Source organism: Dama dama, chromosome 9, assembly GCF_033118175.1.
Source record: "Dama dama isolate Ldn47 chromosome 9, ASM3311817v1, whole genome shotgun sequence".
NCBI lineage: Eukaryota > Metazoa > Chordata > Mammalia > Artiodactyla > Cervidae > Dama > Dama dama.
Genome location: NC_083689.1, coordinates 108378003 through 108404637, shown reverse-complemented (window position 1 = coordinate 108404637; position 26635 = coordinate 108378003). Strand labels below are relative to the sequence as shown.

General features: G+C 37.2%; 1 protein-coding gene across 3 annotated transcripts in view; it reads left to right on the top strand.

Annotated features, from left to right (window-relative positions):
- Positions 1-26635, top strand: part of PJA2 (praja ring finger ubiquitin ligase 2) — a 70661-nt gene that overhangs the window by 14315 nt on the left and 29711 nt on the right. For all 3 annotated transcript variants that reach the window (XM_061152126.1, XM_061152128.1, XM_061152129.1), the window contains 4 exons: positions 5524-5641; positions 9059-9259; positions 10903-11953; positions 23490-23675. In XM_061152126.1, coding sequence (XP_061008109.1) covers positions 5611-5641; positions 9059-9259; positions 10903-11953; positions 23490-23675 — 1469 coding nt within the window. In that variant the 5' untranslated portion in view covers positions 5524-5610. The remainder of the gene's footprint in view (positions 1-5523; positions 5642-9058; positions 9260-10902; positions 11954-23489; positions 23676-26635) is intronic.

Genomic DNA, 26635 nt, shown 5'->3' with positions numbered 1-26635 from the left:
AAATTCAGGAACAGCCTGACTGGATGGTTTTGGCTCAAGGCTTCATGAGGGTTACAATCAAGATGGAACTGCAGTCATAAAAAGCCTTGAATGAGGCTGAAGAATCTGCTTCCTAGGTGGTTTATTCTCATGGCTATTTCCAGAAGACCTTGGTTTCTTCTGTCTTTTGGCAGAAACTGCCAGTTCCTCATCACATTCTGTAGGACTATTTGAGTGATCTTACGGTATGGTAGCTTACTTCTCCCAGAGAGCGTGAGCCAAGAGAGGGTAAGGAGGAAGCCACAGTATCTTGTGCCTGAGTCTTGTACATCACACAGTCACTTTTCTCACTTTGTCTTATTAGAAACAAGTTACTAAGTATAGCCCACACTTAATGGGAACAAATTAGGTTCTGCTTCTTTAAGGAGAAGTATCAGAGGATTTGTGGACATGCTGTAAAACCACTACATTATTCTAACAGGTATGGTGATATTACACAAATGTGTAGCCTACATTGCAAAAATAATAGTAATAAATGTGAACTTTGAATATTATACAGGCTGGAGTATTAATTGACTACTCAGTGGTATGTGTGTGCATGCATGCATACATGCTAAGTCATTTCATTTGTGTCCGGCTTTTTCTGACCCTATGGACTGTAGCCTTTCAGGCTTCTCTGTCCATGGGATTCTGGACAGAGTTGCCATGTATAGGAGAACTGATTCTGAAGGCAATTAAAGGTGTAGCTTGGTATGTATCAACTTCAGTGTGTATTGTGTTCGTTTAGGTATATGAGCACTCGTTATTCTGTTTGCTTAAGTCTTTTGCTTTATTACTATTTTAGATTTTTAGTTTTCTAAATAACTTCTGCTAGCTTTCATTTAATGTGTGTGAGTTGGAACTTGAATCTAAGTATTCCCAACTCTTAGCCTCTTTGCACTATATTTCCATATTTTCATCAGAAAGGGGCACAGAATTGTCATGCATTCATTCATCCCTTCATTGACAACTGTCTAAATATGTATCATTATGTTAGACAGTATACCAAAACAGTTCATTTAATAGACATCACCCACTTAAAGCAAGGTCTTTGTCTTTAAATTCACTCTTTCAGCTCTGCCGTGGGAGGGTAGAGCCCATATTCAGGCTTTTCCTTGTATTCTTTTGAAGATTGTTCCCATTACCTATCTAGAGCTGCTGGCATATTATCCTCGTTAAAGGGTAAAATGATGACACCTAAGTTAATAATTGAAAGATCTAGAATGAATACTTCTCTGGTTAATTCCTTTAATTCTTAGACAACAGCACATTTGTATAATTATTTTGTTTTGTTTTTTGCAATTAGGAAGAAATATGTGAAAACTAAAGAATTTGAAATGAATAATTGTCACAAGTAGAGAGGAATCATATGTTATTATTAGATGAATAGTACTAGCAAAGAAAACACTTCTTTAGAGAAAACTCGAGAGACCAAATGTTCCCAATAAACTTTACATACAAATATGCCTCTGATTAATTAATCATTTTAATCTTGACATATGACTTTGGTTTTTATTGTTCATCCTCTCTCCTCCCTGTTCTACTTTCTTTTCTCTTTTATACTTCAGAGATAGGAATGAGTAGCATTGTTTTTGAACTTATCTATGTAGCTGGCCTAGATGAAATAGAGATAATTGATATCTACAGAGAGATTCTAGTTTGCATTTTATTCATAAGACAAGAACCACTATTGAAAATGACAATAATGATAGAAGAAGCAGGGAGCAAGAAATGCAAGAAATCTGAAATAATATAGAGAATATTAGAAAGCCAGAAGTAAAAAAGTACATGAAATCTATCATTCTGTACATTGAAAATGAGAAAGAAAAGTTTAGAGACAAAGAATTAAACTCTGTGGGCCAAATACACAGAAAATAAGGAAAGAAAAAAGATTAACTTTGAGAAAATTTTATGTGAGTCTTTAAAGTGCTATGTGATAGAAATTTTTTAAATGGCCAAAGAAAGTCCTTGTGAAATACAGAATGCCATTTCTTGAGAGAAATCCTAGTTATTCAGAGAGAGAAATTGCTTTACTTACAAAAGAATGAGAAATAAACTGACAGGACAGTTTCTTAACAGCAACATGGGACGCTTAGAAAGCAGTGCCTTCAATCAAGCAGAGGTTGGAAAAATGATCTTGTTTTGAACATAAGTCAAGAGTGTGATGGAAAAAGGAAATATTTTGATATGGAAAGACTCAACTTTTACCTACTTATGTAAAATTCCTAAAACAAATGCTTGAGAATCTTCTAATAAAGACAAAATGAACACACCCCTGTTTCTGAAACAAAGAAAAGAGGGGAGAACATGGGTTTCAAATCAGGGGACCTTACTCAAAACACAACCACAAGATAGCCCAGAAGTAGTCGGATCTTGAGAGCAAGTAGACTCAGTTTTTATCAGGATGTTGGAGGGCTCCAAAAAGAATCTTTTAGAAAGAAATGGATTTATGTTGAAAAGAAGTATGATTAAGAAACAGGGAGATTTTCATGATTTCTGTACTCTTACCACTTCTCTCTCTCAGTGGCATGCTCTGATGAGGCTTCTGTGTTTGCCGTTTTACCAAAGACGCCACTGTCAAGAGCTCCAGTAACCTTGCCTGTTGCTAGGTCTAGGGTCAGTTACAGATCCTTGCCACACTTTTCTTTTAGCAGCAGTTTGGCCCAGTGGATCAGTTCTCTGGTCTGAAGTGCTTGCTTCATTGGCGTCCACACTCCTAGAGTTTTTCCTTTCTCTCACCTGCCTCTCTCACTGCTTAGTTTTCCAGATACTTCTTTTTCCCTGACCTCTTAATTTTAGAAGCCATCTCTAGCAAACCTTTTTTGAGTATTAATCTATATCGTAATAACTCCCAAATTATACTGGCAGTTCAGAATTCTCCAGTCAACTCCAGCCTCTTATTTAACATTTCTACTTGGATATCTAATAGATATCTCAGATTTAACACATCCAGAAGTAAACTCAGTATACTTTCTCCAAACCTAATGCTTCCACAAATTTTCTACATCAGGTAGTGGCACATCTGTTTTTCTAGTTGCCTAGGCTGTAAAACTTAAGAATCAACCTTAGATTCTTACTTTCCTTCATAATCTATATCAGAAAATTTTGTTGACTCTGCTTTGAGAATATATCCACTATCGTAAGTTCTCACTGCCTCTATTTTTACCCTGGTCCAAATCACTGTGATCTCTTGTCAGTATTTTCATAGCTTTCTCACCAGTCTCCCTGCCTTTGACCATGTTCCCCTTCAGTCTAAACACAGTAGCCAGAGTGTTCCTTTTAAAACCAGTTAGGTAATGTCTCTTCTGAGAACTATTTGGTGGTTTTCTGTCTCACTCAGAGTAACACCTACATTTCTTGTATTGGACTTCCCTGATAGCTCAGCTGGTAAAGAATCCGCCTGCAATGCAGGAGACCCCAGTTCAATTCCTAGGTTGGGAAGATCCCATGGAGAAGGGATAGGCTACCCACACTGCAGTATTCTTGGGCTTCCCTGGTGGCTCAGCTGGTAAAGAATCCGCCTGCAATCCAGGAGACCTGGGTTCGATCCCTGGGTCGGGAAGATCCCCTGGAGAAGGAAAAGGCTACCCACTCCAGTATTCTGGCCTGGAGTCATAAAGAGTCGAACCCGGCTGAGCGACTTTCACTTTGACTTTTTTGTCTTACCCTGTAAAGACTTACATGATCAGTTCCATTTTACTCCCTCATCTCTAATTTACTTCCTGACCTCATCTGTTACTTTCTTGCTCATTCCATCCCAGATTTCTTGCCATGGTCACTTCTGGGAATCCTGACTTCAGAGTCTTCCTTTTATACTGCTGTGGATGTTCTTTTCCTGCACATGTGGCTCCTTCTCTTACAGGTGTTTGCCCAGTGACCCCTCCTCGGTGAGGCCTTCCCTAACTGTGCTGTTTTAAATGGCACACTCCTCGCAGCCCTGGAGTCCCTGCTCTCTTTTGCTCCAGATGTTGGCTGTGGGCTTCCCAAGTGGCTCAGTGGTAAAGAATCCGCCTGCCAATGCAGGAGATGTAGGAGACACAGGTTCAGTCCCTGAATGGGAAAGATCTCCTTGGAGGAGGAAGTGGCGGCCTACTCCAGTATTCTTGCCTGGAAAAGTCCCATGGACAGAGGAGCCTTGTGGGCTGCAGTTTGTGGGGTTGCAAGAAGACTGGCACCACTGAGTGACTGAGCGCGCACACACACACGTGAATTGTCTAACATTTATTTCTTGTTTGTTATGTTTAGTGTCTGTACCCCGTACTACAATTTTAGGAGGGCTTAAGATGGCAGGAGTATTTGTCTATTTTGTTCATTTTTATATCCTCAGCACTGAAAATAGTGCCTGGAATATTGCCTTGTTTCAGAGAAAAGGCTTTGGATAAAATATCCATGAACTTAAATCCATGGCCATCCTTTAAATCTGCCATGTATTGTACTGTGATTCTGCGAAGATTCAAGTTATTGCAGATTATTTTTCTTATTATTAAAACAATATTAATCAGAGCTTGTATTTTTGCCAGTATGGCAGGATTATTTTTTTTATATTCCCTTACCTTTTAGCTATTGTGAACAGTCTGACTTGATTCAGCAATATTAGAGCAGTAAACAGCCTATTGCTGGGTTTGTAATTTATATAGGAGAATGTGTATGTATACTTTTATGTGTGTTAATTTATAGCCAAGTGTATGGCTAGACAGATAGCATATAGATTTAAATTAATTTTCAGAGCTGTCATCTTCTAATAACTTTAAGTTGGTTGTGGGCAATTAGCAGTAGCTCAAGTGTTAAGGCATTTAAATAAAAAGCTTAGCTCTTGCCAGACTTTAAAAAAAAGGCACAGGTTGTAACTTTTAAAATACTAAATAAGTGGATTAATTTCAAAACATGAAGTTTTCATATGTTAAATGGTAAATTTTTAGTTTTCCTGATTTAGAATAGGTTCTTCTTTGGGATTAAAATATCTGGTCAATTGACTATTCTAAAAAATAGTCAATGTATCATTTTTTACACTTATTGTCATAAGCCATTATACATTCTGTAAATGAAGTTTGTGTTCTTAGGGTTAACTTCTTTTAGCAGTGGCAGGGCTAAGGGAACTTTAGTGTTTGATGGAGAAGCAAAGGTAGCATAGTTTGTAGTAGATGCCCAAAGTACTATATAATGTAAGTTTGGTCACATACCCCAATGTGTGACCTAATACATTTGCTGATATATACTTCTCCTAATATATTTGCTTATGTACTTATAAATTATTCTTCTGTTATCATCATTGTCTTTCTTAAGGATGATACATACTTAAGGCAAGGTTTTCCAAGAGGATATCTAAATGTTTTCAAATAGCCATCTTCATACTTTTCAGATTTTTTTGATTGCCTTATCAAATCCAATGTATATTTCTGTGTTGCTATGGGCAAGCCAAGAACTTCACTAGAACTATTAGTTTTGCCATTTTGTTTTGTGCTTCTGTTTCATTAATGTTGTGTTTAATCTGTGATTTCTTTGTAGGAATCCTCTGCAGCTTATCTATTGTGTGAGTAAAAACTAAATCACATCCATAATTCCACTGAACTGGGCACACGGAAACTGCCATATATGTCACAGTATACTGAAAAAGAGCCAGCAGGTAAGCAAAGTCTGCGTTACTTACTCTATAGATTGAGGACTTCATATTTTCCCCTCTGGATTCCTTGAGTACTGTATATGATGTTTAATCTTGGTCTTATTTACGGCCAGTTTCACTCTATGTATTGAATATTTATAAAGCTTAATTTATAATTTTTGATACAAAATGAGTATAACTAGAAACTGTTAATTTTCTTTTCCTACCCCGTTAGCATCTATTGTGGTTTACACTTTGGAGACTTTTTTTGGAGGTGTTAAAGGTACTGGTTCTGGAGTAATCAATTCAGTTCAGTTGCTCAGTTGTATCCAACTCTTTGTGACCCCATGGACTGCAGCACGCTAGGCCTCCCTGTCCATCACCAACTCCGGGAGTTTACTCAAACTCATGTCCATCAAGTCAGTGATGCCATCCAACCATCTCATCCTCTGTCGTCCCCTTCTCCTCCTGCCCTCAATCTTTCCCAGCATCAGGGTCTTTTCAAATGAGTCAGTTCTTCACATCAGGTGGCCAAAGTATTGAACCTTCAGCTTCTGCATCAGTCTTTCCAATGAATATTCTGGAATCATACTGGGTCATTGGACAGGGTACTTAAATAATCCATTTAACCCTAATTTTTTAATTTTTAAAATAAAATACAGTATCCATCTCATCAGGTTTGTGAAGAGATGAAGTAATAATGCAACACTTGGTATTATATGTTGTAAATACATGTGCGTTTTTCTTTGTGCTACAGTTCAGTTCAGTTGCTCAGTCGTGTCCGACTCTTTGTGACCCCATGAACCACAGCATGCCAGTCTTCCCTGTCCATCACCAGCTCCCGGAGTTCACCCAAACTCATGTCCATCAAGTCAGTGATGCCATTCAACCATCTCATCCTCTGTCTTCCCCTTCTCCTCCTACCTTCCATCTTTCCCTGCGTCAGGGTTTTTTTAAATAAGTCAGCTCTTCGCATCAGGTGGCCAAAGTATTGGAGTTTCAGCTTCAACATCAGACCTTCCAGTGAACACCCAGGACTGATCTCCTTTGGGATGGACTGATTGGATCTCCTTGCAGTCCAGGGGACTCTCAAGAGTCTTCTCCAACATCACAGTTGAAAAGCATCAGTTCTTCAGCACTCAGCTTTCTTTATAGTCCAATTCTCACATCCATACGTGACTACTGGTAAAACCATAGCTTTGACTAGACGCACCTTTGTTGGCAAAGTAATGTCTCTACTTTTTAATATGCTGTCTAAGTTGGTCATAGCTTTTCTTCTGAGGAGAGTGTCTTTTAATTTCATGGCTGCAGTCATCATCAGCAGTGATTTTGGAGTCCCCCCAAAATAAAAGTCTGTCACTGTTTCCCCATCTATTTGCCATGAAGTGATGGGACCAGATGCCATGATGTTAGTTTTCTGAATGTTGAGCTTTAAGCCAACTTTTTCACTCTCCTCTTTCACTTTCATCAAGAAGCTCTTTAGTTCTTCTTCACTTTCTGCCGTAAGGGTGGTGTCATCTGCATATCTGAGGTCATTGATATTTCTCCCGGCAATCGTGATTCCAGCTTGTGCTTCATCCAGCCCAGCGTTTCTCATGATGTACTCTGCATATAAGTTAAATAAGCAGGGTGACAATATTTAGCCTTAATGTACTTCTTTCCCGATTTGGAACCAGTCTATTGTTCCGTGTCCAGTTCTAACTGTTGCTTTCTGACCTGCATACAGATTTCTTGGGAGGTAGGTCAGGTGGTCTGGTATTCCCATCTCCTTCAGAATTTTCAACAGTTTGTGATGATCCACACAGACAAAGGCTTTGTCATAGTCAGTTAAGCAGAAGTAGATGTTTTTCTGGAACTCTTCTGGCTTTTTCGATGATCCAGCGGATGTTGACTATTTGATCTCTGGTTCCTCTGCCTTTTCTAAATCCAGCTTGAACATCTGGAAGTTCATGGTTCACATATTGCTAAAACCTGGCTTGGAGAATTTTGAGCATTACTTTACTAGCATGTGAGATGAGTGCAATTGTGTGGTAGTTTGAGCGTTCTTTGGCATTGCCTTTCTTTGGGATTAGAATTTGTGCTTAGAAGCAATTATGTTTTTTATTTTAATGCCCTAAAATGGAAATATGTAACTTTCATTTACTGACTATTCCATATACTGTGAGGAAATATTTTGCTTATTAGTTCCTGCATAATATATGTCAAATCCAGTTGACTAAGCAAACTTATTCTATATGTAGATGTGAGATAATGTCCTGTTTAGTAAAAGATGCTAATCTTTGCTGTTACATATCCCTTAGGCATCAGAAGTTAGTACTTATGTTGTTTATATGTTTTTGACTTTTCTTACCATGCGTATAACATTGGTAGTTTTGAAAAGTTTGACTTGGCTCACCACTGTTTTCTTTTGGAGAGTTTTACTTGACCCTAATCTTTGGGATATATTTTATTGTGGTCCAGTTGATTCTTTGTAATAGTACAGATACCATTAAAGAAATTACTTGTGAGAAACCTAGACAGCATATTAAAAACCAGAGACGTTATTTGCTGACAAAGGTCCATATCGTCAAAGCTGTGGTTTTTCCAGTAATTATGTGTGGATGTGAGAGTTGGACTATAAAGAAGACTGAGCGCTGAAGAATTGGTGCTTTTGAACTGTGGTGTTGGAGAATACTCTTGAGAGTCCCTTGGACTGCAAGGGGATCCAGCCAGTCCATCCTAAAGGAAATCAGCCCTGAATATTCATTGGAGGCACTGATGCTCAAACTGAATCTCCAATACTTTGGCAAGTTGATGTGAAGAGCCAACTCATTAGAAAAGACCCTGATGCTGGGAAAGATTGAAGGTGGGAGGAGAAGGGGATGATAGAGGACACGATGGTTGGATGACATCACCTACTCAATGGACATGAGTCTGAGCAAACTCTGGGAAATAGTGAAGGACAGGGAAGCCTGACATGCTGTAGTCCATGGGGTCACAAAGAGTCTGACACAACTGAACAACTGAACAGCAATTTGACTGGAATTTATTCACTTTTAATGTAATTGAAACCATCATATCATATGTGAGTATTTCACTCAACAAATCTGTATTGAGCAGTTGTACATATGGTACTTAGATAATTTGAAGGATCATTCTCCAATCCTTTAGGAGCTTTTACAGTATAATAATTTGGCATGTGGAAAAAATTGGGGGTAGGTTATGTTATAAAAATCTGCAGTATCTTAAAGGAACCAAAAAAAGATATTTGGGGGAGGGATGAAGGGGGGTCACATAACTCTCATAAAGTAATATGCTTACTTTTCAAGTATGTTTTGTATTACTAGTAAGGGGCACTTGGTGTTCCATAGCATATGATTTGACAGATAATAGCAATATATGTTGAAACACTACCCCAAATGTCACAACGAAAGCCTCTTATTTTTAACTCTGTTTTTTTAGCAATGGATCAAGACTCTACCAAGGCTGCCTGGCCTAAACCAGCAGGAGGATATCAGACAATTACAGGCAGGAGATACGGCAGAAGACATGCATATGTCAGTTTCAAACCGTGTATGACCAGGCATGAAAGAAGCTTAGGTCGGGCTGGTGATGACTATGAAGTGTTGGAACTGGATGATGTTCCAAAAGAAAATTCCTCAGGTATGCGGCCTGGAATTATTTAAAAGCTGTTAATAGTGATGTAAGAATTGATCTTGTGATGCTTGAAATAGTGAGTGGGTTTTATGTGTGTCTTGATTATAAATGCTGTACATTTCCTAACAATTTCTATTTTAAAATTTTCTATTGAACTTAATAGTATATACATAGAAGATGGTCAGTTGTTAATCTATAACTGCATTGTCATTGCAGTGATTACATTGTCACATCACTTCGCCAGAGAAAATGTTCAAGAAAAAAAATTATTTTTTTAATGTGCACTGAGTATATTCTCCCCTGCATATTAAATTTAAATAGCTTTTTTGTTGTTTGGTTTTATTTGTATCTCTAAATAATTTAACTTGGTTAATTTTATATTTTTAGAATCATTATAAAAAATACAAAGGTCAAGTAATAGTTATTTAATTAAAATTCCTTAATTATTCATTACTCAAAAAGTATTTTGCACGTATCCATGTACTATGGCTTCCCACTTGGCTCAGTGGTAAAGAATCCACCTGCCAGTGTGGAGAGGCAGGTTTGATCCCTGGGTTGGGAAGATCTGGAGTAGGAAATGGCAACCCACTCCAGTATTCTTGCCTGGAAAATCCCATGGACAGAGGAGCCTGGTAGGCTGCAATCCATGGGGTCGCAAAAGAGTTGGTCACACTTAGCAACTAAACAATAACAACAATCCGTGTACTATAACTACACATTTTTGGACTGGAATGTCAGTTTCCTCTTATTCTGAGCAAACTTGATAATTCTAGGATTTTTTTTTTTTTTTCTGTCATTTGTGTACAAGAATATGAATTATTAGCTAAGGTCATTTTGCTAAAGAAGCCTTTTTGTGATATGACAAGACTTACCTGTAGTTATTTATAATTTATAAAATTTTGTTTCAACAGGTCTTGGTGTCTTTATTTTTTTTAGTTATACATTAGTGTAAAAGATAGTTGTGCGGAAAGTAATTTATAGGGTATATAGCATTTTACTCTTGTCTCATAGTTCTTAGAAACTGTGACAAAGAGAATCAATATATTGACTTTTTGTTGTTTTTCAGTCATAGCTGTAACATAACTGAAGTTAACTCATTGTAGATATATTATAACAGTTCATTTTGGGGATAGAAATTTAATATTATGTATCTAGTGACTGAGATAATCTACTGAATTGACATAGAACACAATAGAGTCTCATTTCTGTTAGATCTGTTGTCTGTTCTTATAGCTATTATAAACACTTTAAAGAAATCTACATGTAATAAAATAATTTTAAGTTTGAATTGCCCATTCCAACAACTGGAAGAGTAGATTGATTATCCTATGACTTCTCTCAAGTCTCTCATTAGTCTCTCTTTTAAATATCTTGTATAGAACATTTTAAGTATTAGGATTTAGGTGAAAAACCTACAGAAAATGTCCAGAGAGAGAGGATATTGAGAGGCTATACAATGGCATAAATGAACTCATAGGGTAACCAGTCTTCCCTCTCGGTTAAATTTGGGAGTGTGGAAGCACCAGTCAGAGAAATTCACTCATATTCTCAAATAAGTAATAATTGGTATGGTTTCTAGTTAAAGAGTCATTATTAAATGTTATCTAAATTAGCCCCTCTAAATATGTTTTCTTTTGTTCTCTGTGAAGGTTCCAGTCCACTGGATCAAGTTCATTCTTCTTTACCCAGTGACCCTTCATTTGAAAAAAGTGAAGCAGAAATTCCCGTTTGTGATACAGCATTGAATCAAACCATTGAGAGCACTCCATCCTCTGCTGCGGTACCTCATAGCGAGGAAGGCAGGGAGCCCTTAGGAAGCAGTACAGATCTTCACCATCACTCTGAGGGAGAGTATACTCCAGGAGTTCGTAATGCTTCAAGTGTCCAAAATGGAGTTACATTGGTTCATACTGACTCTTATGACCCAGACAGCAGACATGGAGAGGATAATGACCATCTTCAGCTCTCTGCAGACGTTTTGGAAGGTGGTAGCTATCAGGAAGCACTGGGCAATACAGTATTTGAGATGGAAAATGGAGAGGTAGAGGCATACACTGGTCTTTCACCAACAGTTCCCTCTTTCAACTGTGAATTAAGAGATGAGTTTGAAGAGGTAGATTCAGCACCTTTAGTGAAAAGTTCTACTGATAATACTGAGTTTGTCAATGAGAACAATCAGGAGTTTCAGAGGTCCTCTTCTGAAGATGAAGTGGTTAGAAAGAAACAACAAAATAATACTAGCCAGGAGAGACAAAGAGAAAATTCAACTGAAGATTCAGCCTGTGCTCCCAGGCATATTTGCAGTGAACAAAACACCAATGATAGGGGCAAAAACCAGGGAAGTTCTCTTGAGCAGGTGGTGAGGCCCAAAGTTAGGAAAGTGATAAGTTCAAGCCAGGTGGACCAAGAAACAGGTTTTAATAGGCATGAGGCCAAACAAAGAAGTGTTCAGAGGTGGAGAGAGGCTTTGGAAGTTGAAGAAAATGGCTCAGATGACCTCTTAATAAAATGTGATGAGTATGATGGAGAACATGATTGTATGTTCTTGGATCTGCCTTTCACAAGAGTTACACAGAGGGAAACAGAAGATAACCAACTAACAACAGAAAGTGGAGCCACAGTAAGGCCAGAGGTTGTGGATAACACATTTTGGAATGGCTGTGGAGACTATTACCAACTGTATGATAAAGATGAAGATAGGTAAGTTTTGTGCATTGCTTTGTGAGATTGTGTAGTGAGCAAAGTGGTTTATTTTCTAGTACCATTTATGTTTGGTGGATGGGCTCTCTGCCATGGTCATGGAATTAGCTATTTTGACTTACCATATATTTTTATTTACCAATTGATAACCATGCATACTAGTTAGTTTTTCATAGAAACTCTGAGGTGTTTCAGTAGTTTGTGGAACTTATAAGTTCAGGTAATAACTATTCTTTATTAAAAAAAGGATAGTGATACTAATTATTTCAATTCATGGTATTTCAGTTAATACTGATAAAATGCAAGGTAAACATTTGTTGTATTTTTAAAAATTTCTTATGTTAAGCCAGTCTGGGTTTAAAATGTGGTTAAGATCGAGGAAATTTTGGTTGATAATATTGCATTAACTTTGCCAGTATTTATTAAATATCACCTGTTTATTCTTCCTGTTGTTCCTATCAGTTTATTTTTTATTTATTTTTATTTAGCATTTAATTTTCATTAGTAACTTTATGTGGTACATTTGTTATTTTCCACATTTGTAGATGAAACTGAGGCATATTGACTAACTTCTAAGGTCACAAAGCTAGTAAAACGTGGACCTGGAATTTGATTGTCTCCTTACTAACTAGTCTCTCTGTTCTTCACCACTGTAGTTTACTGTTTTGAAGAGAACATATAACTTTTCTTATAAAAAGCATTCTGATTCCTCTTACATAGATTCCTTTTTTCCCATACTATAAGACAACAGAAAGAACGGAGAAATGGAGAATTTCTTTGTCCAGTTGCTTACTTTTTAGTACCCCAGAGTCTAGACTTCTATCTGTTCTTTTAAGCTTGTGGTAACCCTTGCAATGCTCAATTGCAGTGCAATTGCAAGATTTTATCAATGTAAAGAAATAATGTTTTTTTTTTTTAACTAAAAAGTTCTGCAAAGGGAGAAATTTATCCTTAATGAATATGAATGCATTTTATATATTTTCTTTCACATCATAAGATTAATAAATTGTTTTGATTTTTTTTGGATGTATGAATTAAGCTTCTGTAATAAAGCATATGTAACTCGTAGAAACAATTGAAATATTTCTACTGTTATCTTGAAGTTAAGAACTTGTTCCTGACTTATTTCTGCTGTTTCAGTTTAGGTGCACAGTCTTTTATCCAAAATCCATAAAAGTTCTAAAAACAGAAATTGACCACAAAACCTGACTAGTATTAACTTACTTGGTTGCAGATCTAGATCTGAACTAAAATTAGGCCCTTTTTCAAGTATTCATACATTTTACTGAAGAAATATGAAAACATTTGATTTCTGGGTGCTGACTTAGATTCCACTGGTAATGTTAAGTAGTATTTCTAAATCTTGAGGAGGGGCAGTTGAAATTCTAAATTCTGAAACATACTCAGCCCTAAGGTTTTTGGATTGGATTGTGAACCTCTGTTAGACCTTTAGATTACTATTAAAAATAACATAATCTAGATATCTTATGGTTTGAAAGTATAAGGTTGGTGTACTTTTTTTTTTTTTTACCACATTTTTGCTTCTTTGAAGGAATTCATTTAGCTTGGCTATGCTTTCTCCACTATAGATACATTAATCAAAAATAAAAACCTCCTTAGTTTTTATTTTGTAGTCAAGCCTAATGTCATTTAATGAAGTTGCTGAAATATTTACGCTGTTTGCCAACCACAAGAAAAAGGATAGCTTTGAGTCTCAGGTTTTTGTATTTTCTCTGCTTTATAAAACTTAAAGATGATACACTTGAAGAGTTTTCTCATCATATTAATATTATAATAGCTACAAATAGAACTCTTTTATCAAGAAAATAAACTAAAATTTACTGTGACATTTTAAGGTATAGGATTTTTTTGGCCACTTAAAAATATATAGTTTATTCTTTATAAGTGGAAAATATTTTAAAGAATGTATGTTCGCTTCCCTGAAAAATTCTAGATGATCATTTAATCACATCTGAAACATTATACTTTATAGGATGAGCATTGCAGCTGGTGGTGTTACTCTGAGCTGTTTGACAGGAACTGAACACCACCTTATTAAATTAGAACTGCAAGGGGAATTTTAATAGGCAGCATATAATTACCAGATTTGGAATTAGACCAAAGAGCTGAGGTTCATACTCGGCTCTTTTGAAATATACCCTGAGAATGTTAATAACTGTTTGAGAACAAGATCTTGAGTTTAAAAGAGCCTTTGGGCTATGGCAGCAGATTTTAACCTTGGGCCTAATTGTTCTGAAAATAGGTGTGCCATCTCCTGACCACTTCTTACAGCACTTAAGTGTTTTTTTTTTTTCAGAGTTTTTCTGTCCCTAGGCCTTACCCTTGCTTAAAAGGTAAGAAACCTTACCTTACCTAATGTAAACATGTCAGGACAACTTTTTGTTGGTGGTGACTTTGGGAGAATGAAAGGAATATTAGTTGATTTTGATTTGATTTATTTAAAAAGAATTTATTGAAATCCTCCTAAAGGTCACATTTTGTTCCAGGTACTCTGTAAATACAAATAATAATGATCCCTGTTGCCTTGATCTTCACCAGCCTTATGAGAAAGACAGAATATACAGATAGTTACTGTGAGGCTAAATGAAACTCCTTTCCTCTCCTATGTGTTAGTTGAAAGCTGTGAAGAAAGTTCTTCTGATCATACTATCTCCCAACAAGTAAAATACCTGAACAACCAAAGCAAAGATCTGTAAGCACATACTCTAATATTTTAGCAAAACTTTTTATCTTGTTTACAAGTTCATAGTTTAGAAGGAATAAATTGGGGATAAATAACTTTGTTCCTCAGGCGTGCCTAGGGAGTCATAGATAACAATATTTTGATATTAAGGGAAAGACCAGAAGGTTGTAAAAGGCAGACATAATTCAAAAAGAAAAACTAGGGACTTCCTGGCAGTCCAGTGGTTGCGACTCCACACTTTAACTGCCATGGGCCTGGGTTTAATCCCTGGTCAGGAAACTAAGCTCCCACAAGCCATGTGATGAGTCCAAAAAAAAAGAAAAAAAAAAAGTCTAACTATTTGGGTCTTATTTACTAAATTAAACAGACTTATAGATTAGAACAACTTTTACTGTATCATTTTATCGCAACATAGTTCAATGTTAGTACTAGTAAAAAGCCCGAAAGTGCTTAGATTATGTTTAGTATACTATTTTTGAGAATGCCAGGAATTATATAATCAGTTCAGTGGCTCAGTCATGTCCTTCTCTTTGTGACACCATGGACTGCAGCATGCCAGGCCTCCCTGTCCATCACCAGCTCCTGGAGTTTATAAGGACTCATGTCCATTGAGCTCATGATGCCATCCAAATCCTCTGTCGTCCCCTTCTCCTCCCACCCTCAATCTTTCCCAGCATCAGGGTCTTTTCCAATGAGTCAGCTCTTCGCATGAGGTAGCCAAAGTATTGGAGTTTCAGCTTCAGGACTGAAACTGATTGAGGACTGATTTCCTTTAGGATGGACTGGTTGGATCTCCTTGCAGTCCAAAGGACTCTCTCAAGTCTTCTCCAACACCATACTTTGTAACATAATTTCCTTCCAGAGGATTTTCTATAAAATTCAAAAAGTGTTTTTGATCCACAGCTGGTCAGATAAGAAAACTATCTAAAATTTCATTCTTCCCTAAGCTTATATATAGTTGAATTTTGGGGGGTAGTATAAATATCTCTGATATTTATATATCTCTGATATATATAAATATATAAATATCAGAGAAGACAGATCAATTCCTTGTGAGATTTAAGGAGTCAGAGGTTGATTTTGGCTGATTTTACTTCTTATTTCTAACTAGGATTTGTACATAAAGTATTTTGTCTAGAAACCACATACAATTTGTTTTTTAATTGGAGGATAGTTGCTTTTAATGTTGTGTTGGTTTCTGCTGTACAACAGATGTGAATCAGCTGTAAGTATACATATATCTCCTCCTTCTTGAGCCTCCTCCCCACCAGCTCCATCCCACCCCTCTAGATGGTCACAGAGCACCAAGCTTACACTTCCTTTGTTACGCAGCACCTGCCCACTAAGTGTCTGTATGTTTCAGTGCTACTCTCTCAGTTTTTCCCACTTTCTCCTTCCCCCACTATGCCCACAAGTCTGTTCTCTGAGCTTACATCTCTATCCCTGCCCAGCAAAAGGTTCACCAGTGCCAGTTTTCTAGAGTCCATGTGTCTGTGCCTTTATATTTGCTTTTCTCCTTCTGACTTGCTTCACTGTGCTTAATAGGCTCTAGGTTCATCCACCTCAATTCAGCTGGCTCAAATTTGTTCCTTTTTATGGGTAAGTAATATTCCACCATATATATACCACAACTTCTTCATCCATTCACCTGTTGACGGACGACAGGTTGCTCCCATGTCCAGTCTGTTATAAATAGTGCTGCCATGAACATTGGGGTGCATGTATCTTTTTTGAATCGTTATAGAAAAACCACTTACATGCAGAGTACATCACGCCAAATGCCAGGCTGGATGAAGCACAAGCTGGAATCAAGATTGCTGAGAGAATCATCAATAACCTCAGACATGCAGATGACACCACCCCATGGCAGAAAGCAAAGAGGAACTATAGAGCCTCTGGATGAAGGTGGAAGACGAGAGTGGAAAAGCTGACTTAAAACTCAGCATTCAGAAAACTAAGATCATGACATCCGGTCCCATCACTTCATGGCAGATAGATGGGAAAACAGTGGAAGCAGTGAGAGGCTTTCTTTTCTTGGGCTCCAAAATCACTGAGGACAGTGTCTGCAGCCATGAAATTCAAAGATGCTCCTTGGAAGAAAAGCTATGACACACCTAGGCAGTGTTTTAAAAAGCAGAGACATTACTTTGTTGATGAAGGTCCATATACTAGTCAAAAGTTGTGCTTTTTCCATTAATCATGTACAGATGTAAGAGTTGGACTATAAAGAAGGCTGAGCGTGAAAGAATTGATGCTTTCGAATTGTGGTGCTGGAGAAGACTCTTGAGAGTCCCTTGGACTGCAGGGAAATCCAGCCAGTCAGTCCTAAAGGAAATCAACCCTAAATACCCATTGTAAGGACTGATGCTGAAACTGAAGCTCCAGCACTTGGCCACCTGATGCAAAGAACTGACTCATTGGAAGAGACCATGATGCTAGGAAAGGTTGAAGGCAGGAGGAGAAGGGGGCAACAGGCTGAGGTGGTTGGATGGCATCATCAACAATAGACATGAGTTTGAGGAAACTCTGGAAGGTAGCGAAGGACAGGGAAGCCTGGCATGCTGCAGTCGACTCATGGGGTGGCAAAGAGTCTGACACGACTGAGCACCTGAACAATGAACAGCAACAGAAACCACATTTAATTTTATTTATATGAAAAACGTTTCTTGGTTCACAGTTAAATCTTTAAAGAGCATAGTATTTGAGTAGGCTACAGTTTTCTGCTTTTGAATATAGTTCTAAATGCTAATGGAAGAAGTACTAGTGAAAGACCATGTGAAACTCACAGTGGTATTTTAGTTTTTACTTTGAGGAATTTAAACTGTTAAACTCATGTGCTTTTATAATCAAGAACAAATGAGTCCTCACTAGTCCAAGATTAATTTGTGTCCTATTTGGTTCTGTTGCTTGTTCTTGAAAAATTATTTTAAGATCTTTTTTCTTTTAGTTCTTTATCATCATGTCACTCAGTCGATACACTTATGTCTCTGCTTTCCTGGAGATACTGCAATAGCAGAATGTGATCCATCTTGTTTTCCTCTCCTTCATAAGACTACATACTAGCATACTAACATAATACGTTGGTATTGGTTCCTGTTTTAAATTTCTTCCGAAATTTTTTTCTTTAGTATTTGTGTCTGATACCTTGCTTATTTATTGTCTTTATCCCTATGTTCCTTCGATTTTTCTAAATCCTGGGGGCAACATTCATTGATCTTGCTTTCTCTTTTAATTACTTGCCTGTTTATGTTTTCCACTGCTGAGTTTTCAGAATAAGTGTTTCACATCCACTGCTGCTTTTATTTCACTATCCACTCTTATTAAATGCCTCAGAATCTTAATTCCCTTTATTATTTCTATATTCTCTAGTTTCCATAGCTAATTGATTTTTTACTCTACCCATCTTCTCTGACTTCAGTGCTGCCATTGAGCTGTTTGCTCACACTTTTCTGCTCCACGGTTTCTCTTCTACTGATCTATGTTGGATACTTCTTTACTATGTCTTCTTTGGGGTCTGCAAACTTTTTTTTTTTTTTTTTTAAGATAACCAGATAGTAAATATTTTAAGCTCTGTGGACCAAAAGGCAAAATTGAGGCCATTATGTGAATGCTTAATACGAGCATTTTAAAATGCAGAAAACACCCTTAGCTTCCAGGCCACTGAAAAACAGACAGGTGGCCAGGTTTTGCTTACGCACCAGAGCATAATTTGCTGACCTCTGGGATAAAGCTGTCAGGTGGCCAGGAGACTGGTAACACTGTCAGTTTGTCTCTTCAGCAAGACAAACCAGAAGACACTGAATAGATTTTCTTTGATAGAGAAAGGAGGAAAATGGTGGTGTGCTGGCAGGAAATCCTATTGAAATTTCTAAGCAGTTAGGTTATACAATGAAAGAAGTAACTACCACTTTTATTAAATGTTTGCCATTTTCTGAAAATTGTGCAAAATATTTTATCTGCTATTCATTTAAACATCACTGTAGACTTGAAAGGTAAACATTAATGTCCTCATTTTACAGATGAGGAAAAGTGAACTCAGGGAAGTTCATGCATTGTCCATGCTTGTACTATAAGTGCTGAGCAGACCCTAAGCTAACTCTGTCAGACTTCAAAACTTGGACTTGCCATCCCAGTATTCCACCGTCAGGGTGCAAAAGGCTGTCATATATCACAGATGGAACTTCACCTGATGTTAAATATGGTATCTTCTTTCTTCAGTAAAGAAATAATTTATGGTAGGTTTTTTGCTTTTCATAGTAAAAAATCTTAATCATAGTTAAATTTCTTTTGACTAGCCCTCTGAAGCAGTTTGGATTTTTAGAGCTACAAATTAGTAATAGACATTAAATTGGGAAATTTGTCATAGATAATAATGTTCAGAATGAAATTTTAATAGGAAATTATTGATATATTACTTTATACCATTTATATCATCCATTTGTATTAAATTCTGGAGAATATATGCTAAAGATAATTGTTGGTCCTTTTTAAATAAACTGATATCACTGAAAATTCACTATTTAAAATCATTCGATAATACTGTCTTAGCTCTTAGTAAGAGCTTACAGATACTTCACAATACAAGCAAATCTCCTTGGATGCTTTTCTGATAAAAGGAACTGTGATTTTTGCACATATGAAAAATACCTTTAAATGTAGTGCTAAAGAAGCAGCTACACTTTGGTGGTTCAGACTGAATGAATAAGAACGCTAGTCTGTGAATTAGTTGAAAAACAAAAGAAACCGTGTTGTAGGGGAAGGTCTTGAAGGAATGATCTGGCCCTGAAATGAAAAAAGAAGGTGAGGTGATTGTGAAAACATTCGTGGTGGTAGGAGCAATAATTGTGATGAAAATTCATATTTGAGGGACATTATTTGGAATAGAGCATATTAGAAGGAAAGTGTTGGATGTGAGAATGTACTCATAACTGGGATCAGATTGTAGTAAATCATCAGTGCCATTCGAGGTTAAAACTTTTTTTTCCTATACACTAGTATTTTTTCGAGTGGCTAAAATGCACTGAATGGCACAAAGACAAGTTTTCTTAATTTTTATCATTATATATTTGATGTGAATCAGAAAAAAAATATGGCTGGCACATCAAATTTGGAACTTTACGAATATTGCTTAGGAGATAAATATATTTAGGTAACACAAAAAAATATTGTTTAAAAAAATGATTTGTTAATAGTTGCTGATGACTTAGTATTTACCAGGCCCTGTTAGAATATTTTCTATATATTAACCCGTGTGGAGAAAAGGGAACCCTCTTACGCTGTTGGTGGGAATGCACGCTAGTACAGCCGCTATGGAGAACAGTGTGGAGATTCCTTAAAAAACTGGAAATAGAACTGCCATATGACCCAGCAATCCCATTGCTGGACATACACACTGAGGAAACCAGAACTGAAAGAGACACGTGTACCCCAGTGTTCATCGCAGCACTGTTTATAATAGCCAGGACATGGAAGCAACCTAGATGCCCATCGGCAGACGAATGGATAAGGAAGCTGTGGTACATATACACCATGGAATCTTACTCAGCCATTAAAAAGAATACATTTGAATCAGTTCTAATGAGATGGATGAAACTGGAGTTCATTTTACAGAGTGAAGTAAGCCAGAAAGATAAACACCAATACAGTATGCTAACGCATATATGTGGAATTCAGAAAAGATGGTAACGATAACCCTATATGCAAAACAGAAAAAGAGACACAGATGTATAGAACAGACTTTTGGACTCTATGGGAGAAGGCGAGGGTGGGATGATCTGAGTGAATAGCATCGAAACATGTATATTATCAAGTGTGAAACAGATCACCAGCCCAGGTTTGATGCATGAGACAAGTGCTCAGGGCTGGTACACTGGGAAGACCCAGAGAGATGGGATGGGGAGGGAGGTGGGAGGGGGGTTGGGGAATACATGTAAATCCATGGCTGATTCAGGTCAATGTATGGCAAAAACCACTACAATGTTGTAAAGTAATTAGCCTCCAACTAATAAATGAACAAAAACAAAAACTCAGTGTGATGGTGGATACTATTATTATATTCTTCTAATAGGTGATGCAAGTGAAGGCACAAAGACATTAAATAATTTTTCCACAGCTAATAACTGGTGAATTCAAATCCAGGCCAACTTACTCCAGAACCTGTGTTCTCAGCTTCATTACCTTAAGGCACAATGTTAATGGACAGCTGTAGCAAGAATTGTGAGGGCTGTAGGCAGATGGCTTACCTGTGTGAAATAGAGCCTTAGTGGAGAGGAACTGTTGAAGTTCCTATATTGTTTTAATATAAATTTATTATTTATAGTGTTTTATTATAAAATATATTTTTGGAGTAACATTATAAATGTACTGTTTGATATAAATTGAAGTAATAGGAATATTCAGAATATGTTTTTTAATTGAGTTGAGGGAGTTGGGATTAAATTTAGGGACACCAGTTAATAACTGATTGTCTTAAGTCTAGGTTTGGAGAAAACACTTGAGCCAGAGTTTTTTAGGGGAAATGGAGAAAAGGGAGCTAGGATATAAGAGCCATTGAACAGAAAAAATGGGAAGTAAGAGAGGACTTGTGGGGAGTTTGTGAAGAGTCAGAGATCTATACAGCTTAAGAGCAGGATAATACCATTAGCAGATAGAAAATCAAGAAAGGAACTTAAATAGCAGATGAATTTCGTTAAAAATATATAATTTTTAAAAGGAATGTGAAAATCTAAAAAATATTTGATGGGCAGTTAGTGGTTATGAAAGTTAAGAAAGTAATTTTTCTGAAATTTTTTTGTTAACCCTTTTATCACTTATTTCATTCCTTATTGGTGGTCCTTAGTATGGTGGTCAGGGCTGGGGATATATGTTTAAAAGTTACCTACTTAGAAGTGAATGTTAATACATAATGAGTAGCAGTGATGTAGGCCAGCTGTCTACGAACTTTCTTAAAGGGTCAGATATTAGATATTTTAGGTTTTGCTGACTATGGCAAAATCAAATATAAAAACCATTTGTGGCTCACATGCCATTATTTTTTAAAATAGGCAGCACGACCAGATTTGGCTAACAAGATGCATAGTTTGTCAGTCCTCAACATAAGCGTCTTATTTATATTGACATTTGGAGGTATTCCATCAGTTATTTCATTAATTCATAAAAGTTCAGAAATTTCATATGTTATCTTTCTGGACAGGACCTTACTCTGAGAGAAATGTTTAATAATGAAGTTTACTTTTAAGCAAGTGTGTTAAAAAGTTGCCACAAACTAATGTAGAAATCTTAGCCTGCTTCTTAAAGACATACCAAAATTGGAGTTGGTAATTTAGCTATAAATTTGAGAAGCTTCATGGTCAAGGAAAGTTAGTTCGGTAAGCTCCTTTAAAACTATTTCTTTTGTGAGATTTTGACATTGATACAAGTCTGTAAATGATTTACTTGATCTTAGATGATTCTTCGGATCACAGAGATTTTACAGACAGAAGCAGTTTTGGCTCATGCCCAGTGAGGGCACACCTGTTGCTTGCTGTGCCAGGGCTTTGTTCTGTTCCTTCTCCAAGATGTTTGTGTCCTGCTGCACATTGTCTTCTGAAAATTGGAAGTTGATTTTATTTCTTTACTTCTGTTACCTTCTCAGAGCTCAGATTAGTGCTGCTCTTTGTTAACTGCATCTTGATCTCTTGGGTTCATCTGCCTATAGAAGAAGACAGTACCAATTACCACTTCCTTTCAAAAACATAAAGTTTGTTATTTTTTTGTTTTCTTAAAAGTCAGTGCAGAAGGTAATCTTTAAGGGAATTCTTGAGCAGAATGATTGATGTTACTGGAAAGAACATTTATGATTTATATTCAACACTGTTAAGTAATATTGTAGCTTTTGGTGATATAAGATGTGGCTTCCCTGGGGGCTTGGTGGTAAAGAACCCACCTACCAGTACAGGAGACACAGGTTCCAACCCGTGGGTCAGAGAGATCCCCTGGAGAAGGCAATGGCAGCTCGCTCCAGTATTCTTTCCTAGGAAAGCCCATGGACAGAGGGGCCTGGCAGGCCACGTCCATGGGGTTGCGAAAGAGTTGGACATGACTTAGTCACTAAACAACAGCAAATATAAGATGACTAATGCTTTGCAAGTTGTTGAATGTAACCAAATTAACCACTTAAATACATATAACTTAAAGTAATTTTTCTGAAATTTTTTCGTTAACCCTTTTATCACTTATTTCATTCCTTATCTAAATATTCTGTTGAGATTTATTTTGTGTTCATAGTCCTATGAAAGGACTTCAGTAAAGATTTGTCAGTGCTCTTTTGTATGAATTTGAATGTCTCTCCACTGCAAAGTGTTTTTTGTAAAAGGAAGAGAAAAAAATAGGTAAGCTTTTTAAACATGGTAATAGTGATTTCTTCATAGAGGATGTGATATCAGTTGTCAGTAGGTAATGAGAAAGTTGTGGATAGGTCGGGTGAGTAATAACACTTATTATATATTCCAGATAGCATTTAAATTGTGATTACTGAATACATTACTTAGAATTTTGTTTAGAATATGTCTAAAGTATAAAGAACCTGTGTGTAAACACCATGGAATTAGTTACTTTAATGAAGAAAATAATAAATTGATAATTTCATAACTTTCCATATAATATATTCATTTGAAAATGTTACATTCTGCTGAATATTTGTCTCTGTATTTATTTTAAAATGTGCTAAAATTGAACCAGCTCCTGATGAAACATGTAGAGCATTAGTAGTCCATTCTCTACCTTAATGCCTGGTTAACATGGCAAATGGCAAATACACTTGTCATGACAGTTTTTTCTGTTCTGAATTTGCAGTTCAGAATGCAGTGATGGAGAATGGTCTGCTTCTTTGCCGCATCGATTTTCTGGTACAGAGAAAGATCAGTCCTCGAGCGACGAGAGTTGGGAGACTCTGCCCGGAAAAGAGGAGAACGAGCCTGAGCTCCGCAGTGACAGCAGCGGCCCGGAAGAGGAGAACCCGGAGCTGTCTCTTCAGGAAGGGTACGCTGGCCGCGCGGCGTGGGGAAGGGCACGCTGGCCGCGCGGCCTGTGACCCGCGCGCTGTGGGGTGCTGTGCTGCTGGTCACGTTTACAAGCCCTGTGTAGGACCACTAGGTCCTGCTGAATTCTGTTAGGCCCTTGGTTATTTTCCAAAGAACAATTAACTTGAAAATACTGGTAATTACAGTGCCGTCAGTTGAAATACAGTTTCCATTTTGCTTTATTTAGAGAAACCATGGACATTTAAACCATCATTTTGGTTAAGTCAGGTAGGAGGGAATCAGAGCTGCCGTTGCCCTTCAGTGGAGATAGTGACAAGGCAGAAGGGACAGCCGTTCTTGCGAATGCAGGCAGCTGTAAACAGTGAAGTTTACTGTTGCTGTCTGATTGCATTGGGTGGTATTTCCAATTAGTGGCTTGATGTTAAATCTCTTTGTGTTTTCCTCACTTTAACGGGAATGCTCTAGTACAGAGCTTGTCAGGTTTATGCTGTGACGGGCTGGATAGTGAGTATTTTCAGCTTTGTGTGCCAGTCTCTATTGGAGCTACTCAGTTCTGTTGTTGCAGTGTAAAAGTAGCCACAGGTAATACGTAAATGAATGGGTGTAGCTGTCTTCCAGTAAAATTGTTTTATAAAAACAGGTGCAGGCTGGAAATAAGCTGTGGGCCATAGTTTACCAGCTCTTGCTCTGCTAGTATTTCCCGGGTAAGAGAGACTCTGGTGTTTAGGTTGATTTCATACATATACACTCATACACAAAGAATTTTTTTTGTTTTAAATCACATTAAAGAAAATTTCCCCATTTTGTATTTTGTAGGTTTCTGGTAAGAAAATTTGTTGAATTTTAAAGTCTTGTTAGCACCAATGGAAATGACATAATGATTTTTTACTTTTGGCCTAGTAATCGTGAGCAGTTATTCTGTTACTCGATTTCCTAATATTTAACTACCCTTACTTCTTCTTATAATTAACCCAGCATGATCACATAGTCATGGTTTATTGTTGTTTTAATGAGCTGCTAGATTCTTTTTGCTGGCATTTTATGTAGTATTTTTATATTCAGAGCTGGGTGAATTTTCCCTATTTGTGGTGTATTTTTTTGGTCTTGATAAGTTTGATACTCAACTTTGCTAAAAGAGTATATAAATATATTTATATACATTGTATCTTTTGGTGTTTAAATAGCTTCTTATTTCTTTAAAGGCTGTTAGTATTTGTTTGTGAAACCTTTCAGGCTAGGTATTTTGTTTTGAGGGAGTATTTCTTTGATAATTAAAATTTCTTCATGATGATGATTGGTTGGTTCTAATTTAGTCTGTGAAATCTATTTTGGTAAATATATTTTCTTAGGAAAAAACTATTTCAACTTGTACAGACATCAAATTTTTACTTCTCAAAAAATATAAATTTCCAGCTTGAGATTAATTCTATATGAAAATCTGGAAATAAAAAAACATTAGAAAATTTGTAAAGAAAGGAATTTACAAACAATTGGTTTTGATAGTGGTAGATTGAGGTGGCGTTTTTTTCCCTCTTCCTAACTTTATGTTTGATCATCTTTAATTATTATTAGTTTCAGTTCAGTTCAGTCGCTCAGTCGTGTCTGACTCTGCGACCCCATGGACTACAGCACGCCAGGCCTCCCTGTCCATCACCAACTCCTGGTGCTTACTCCATTGAGTTGGTGATGCCATCCAACCATCTCACCCTCTGTCGTCCCCTTCTCCTCCTGCCTTCAATTAGTTAGTTTACTAAGTATTAAATTTTTTGTATGTAATTCGTGAAGAATTTCATATGTAATTTTTCGTATGTAACTGTCATGCAACAAACATTTACTGAGCATGCAGTACGTGCCAAGCGTTGTACTGGATCCTGGGATTGTATCAGTGAACAAGACAAAGTTCCTTCATGAAGTTTATGTGGTGGTGGGAGCGGCAGGTAAGATAGAAATAATTGTAAATTGCAAACTGATAATTAACGGTGAAGGGAGTAAAACGCAGATGTAATAAAGCAGTTGATAGGTGCTTACATTAATTAGAGTTGTCAGGGAGGACTTCTCTTAGGAATTGACTTTTGAACTGAGTTCTAAAAGATGAGAAATAGCAATTAGTTGAGGGAGAGCTTTCTAGGCAGTAGGAGAGAGGAGAGCAGAGGTACGGTGAAAAGGAAAGGGCTTGGCATGTCAGAAAGTAGTGGGGCTGAAGCAGATGAGTGAAAAAGAGTAATATGAGAGGAAGTGGCCAGGAACCAGACTCTGAAGAACATACAGCAGCTGGAATTATTCAGAGAGCAATGAGATTTTAAGTGTGGAGAATTAACTGATTTAACACATTTTTAAAAGATCAAACAGCTTAGTGGAGATTGAATTGGAAAGGGACTAAAGTAAAAAAGAAGATAAGAGTGAGTTAGGCTGTGAGGGGGTATCTGGTAGTGAGAATTTTGAAAGGTAAACAAGTTTGGGACTCTTTTTGAGTTATAAATATTAAAATGAATTGGGTGTGAGATGAGGGAGAAACCAGTCAGTTATGACTGTGTATTCTCTTTGTGCATTAGGTGGACATTCATGTCATTGACTAAGATGAGGAAGCCTGGGGAGAGAATTGGGAAGTAGGAACTCCTTTCCAGAATTTTAAGTGCGTTAGACATGCATTGTGGAGAAGGCAATGGCACCCCACTCCAGTACTCTTGCCTGGCCAATCCCATGGACGGAGGAACCTGGTAGGCTGCAGTCCATAGACTGAAGAGTCAGACACGACTGAGCAACTTCACTTTCACTTTTCACTTTCATGCACTGGAGAAGGAAATGGCAACCCACTCAGTGTTCTTGCCTGGAGAATCCCAGGGACGGGGGAGCCTGGTGGGCTGCCGTCTGTGGGGTCGCACAGAGTCGGACACGACTAAAGTGACTAGCGGCAGCAGACATGCATTGTAGATGGCAGGAGGCACGTGAATATTTAGC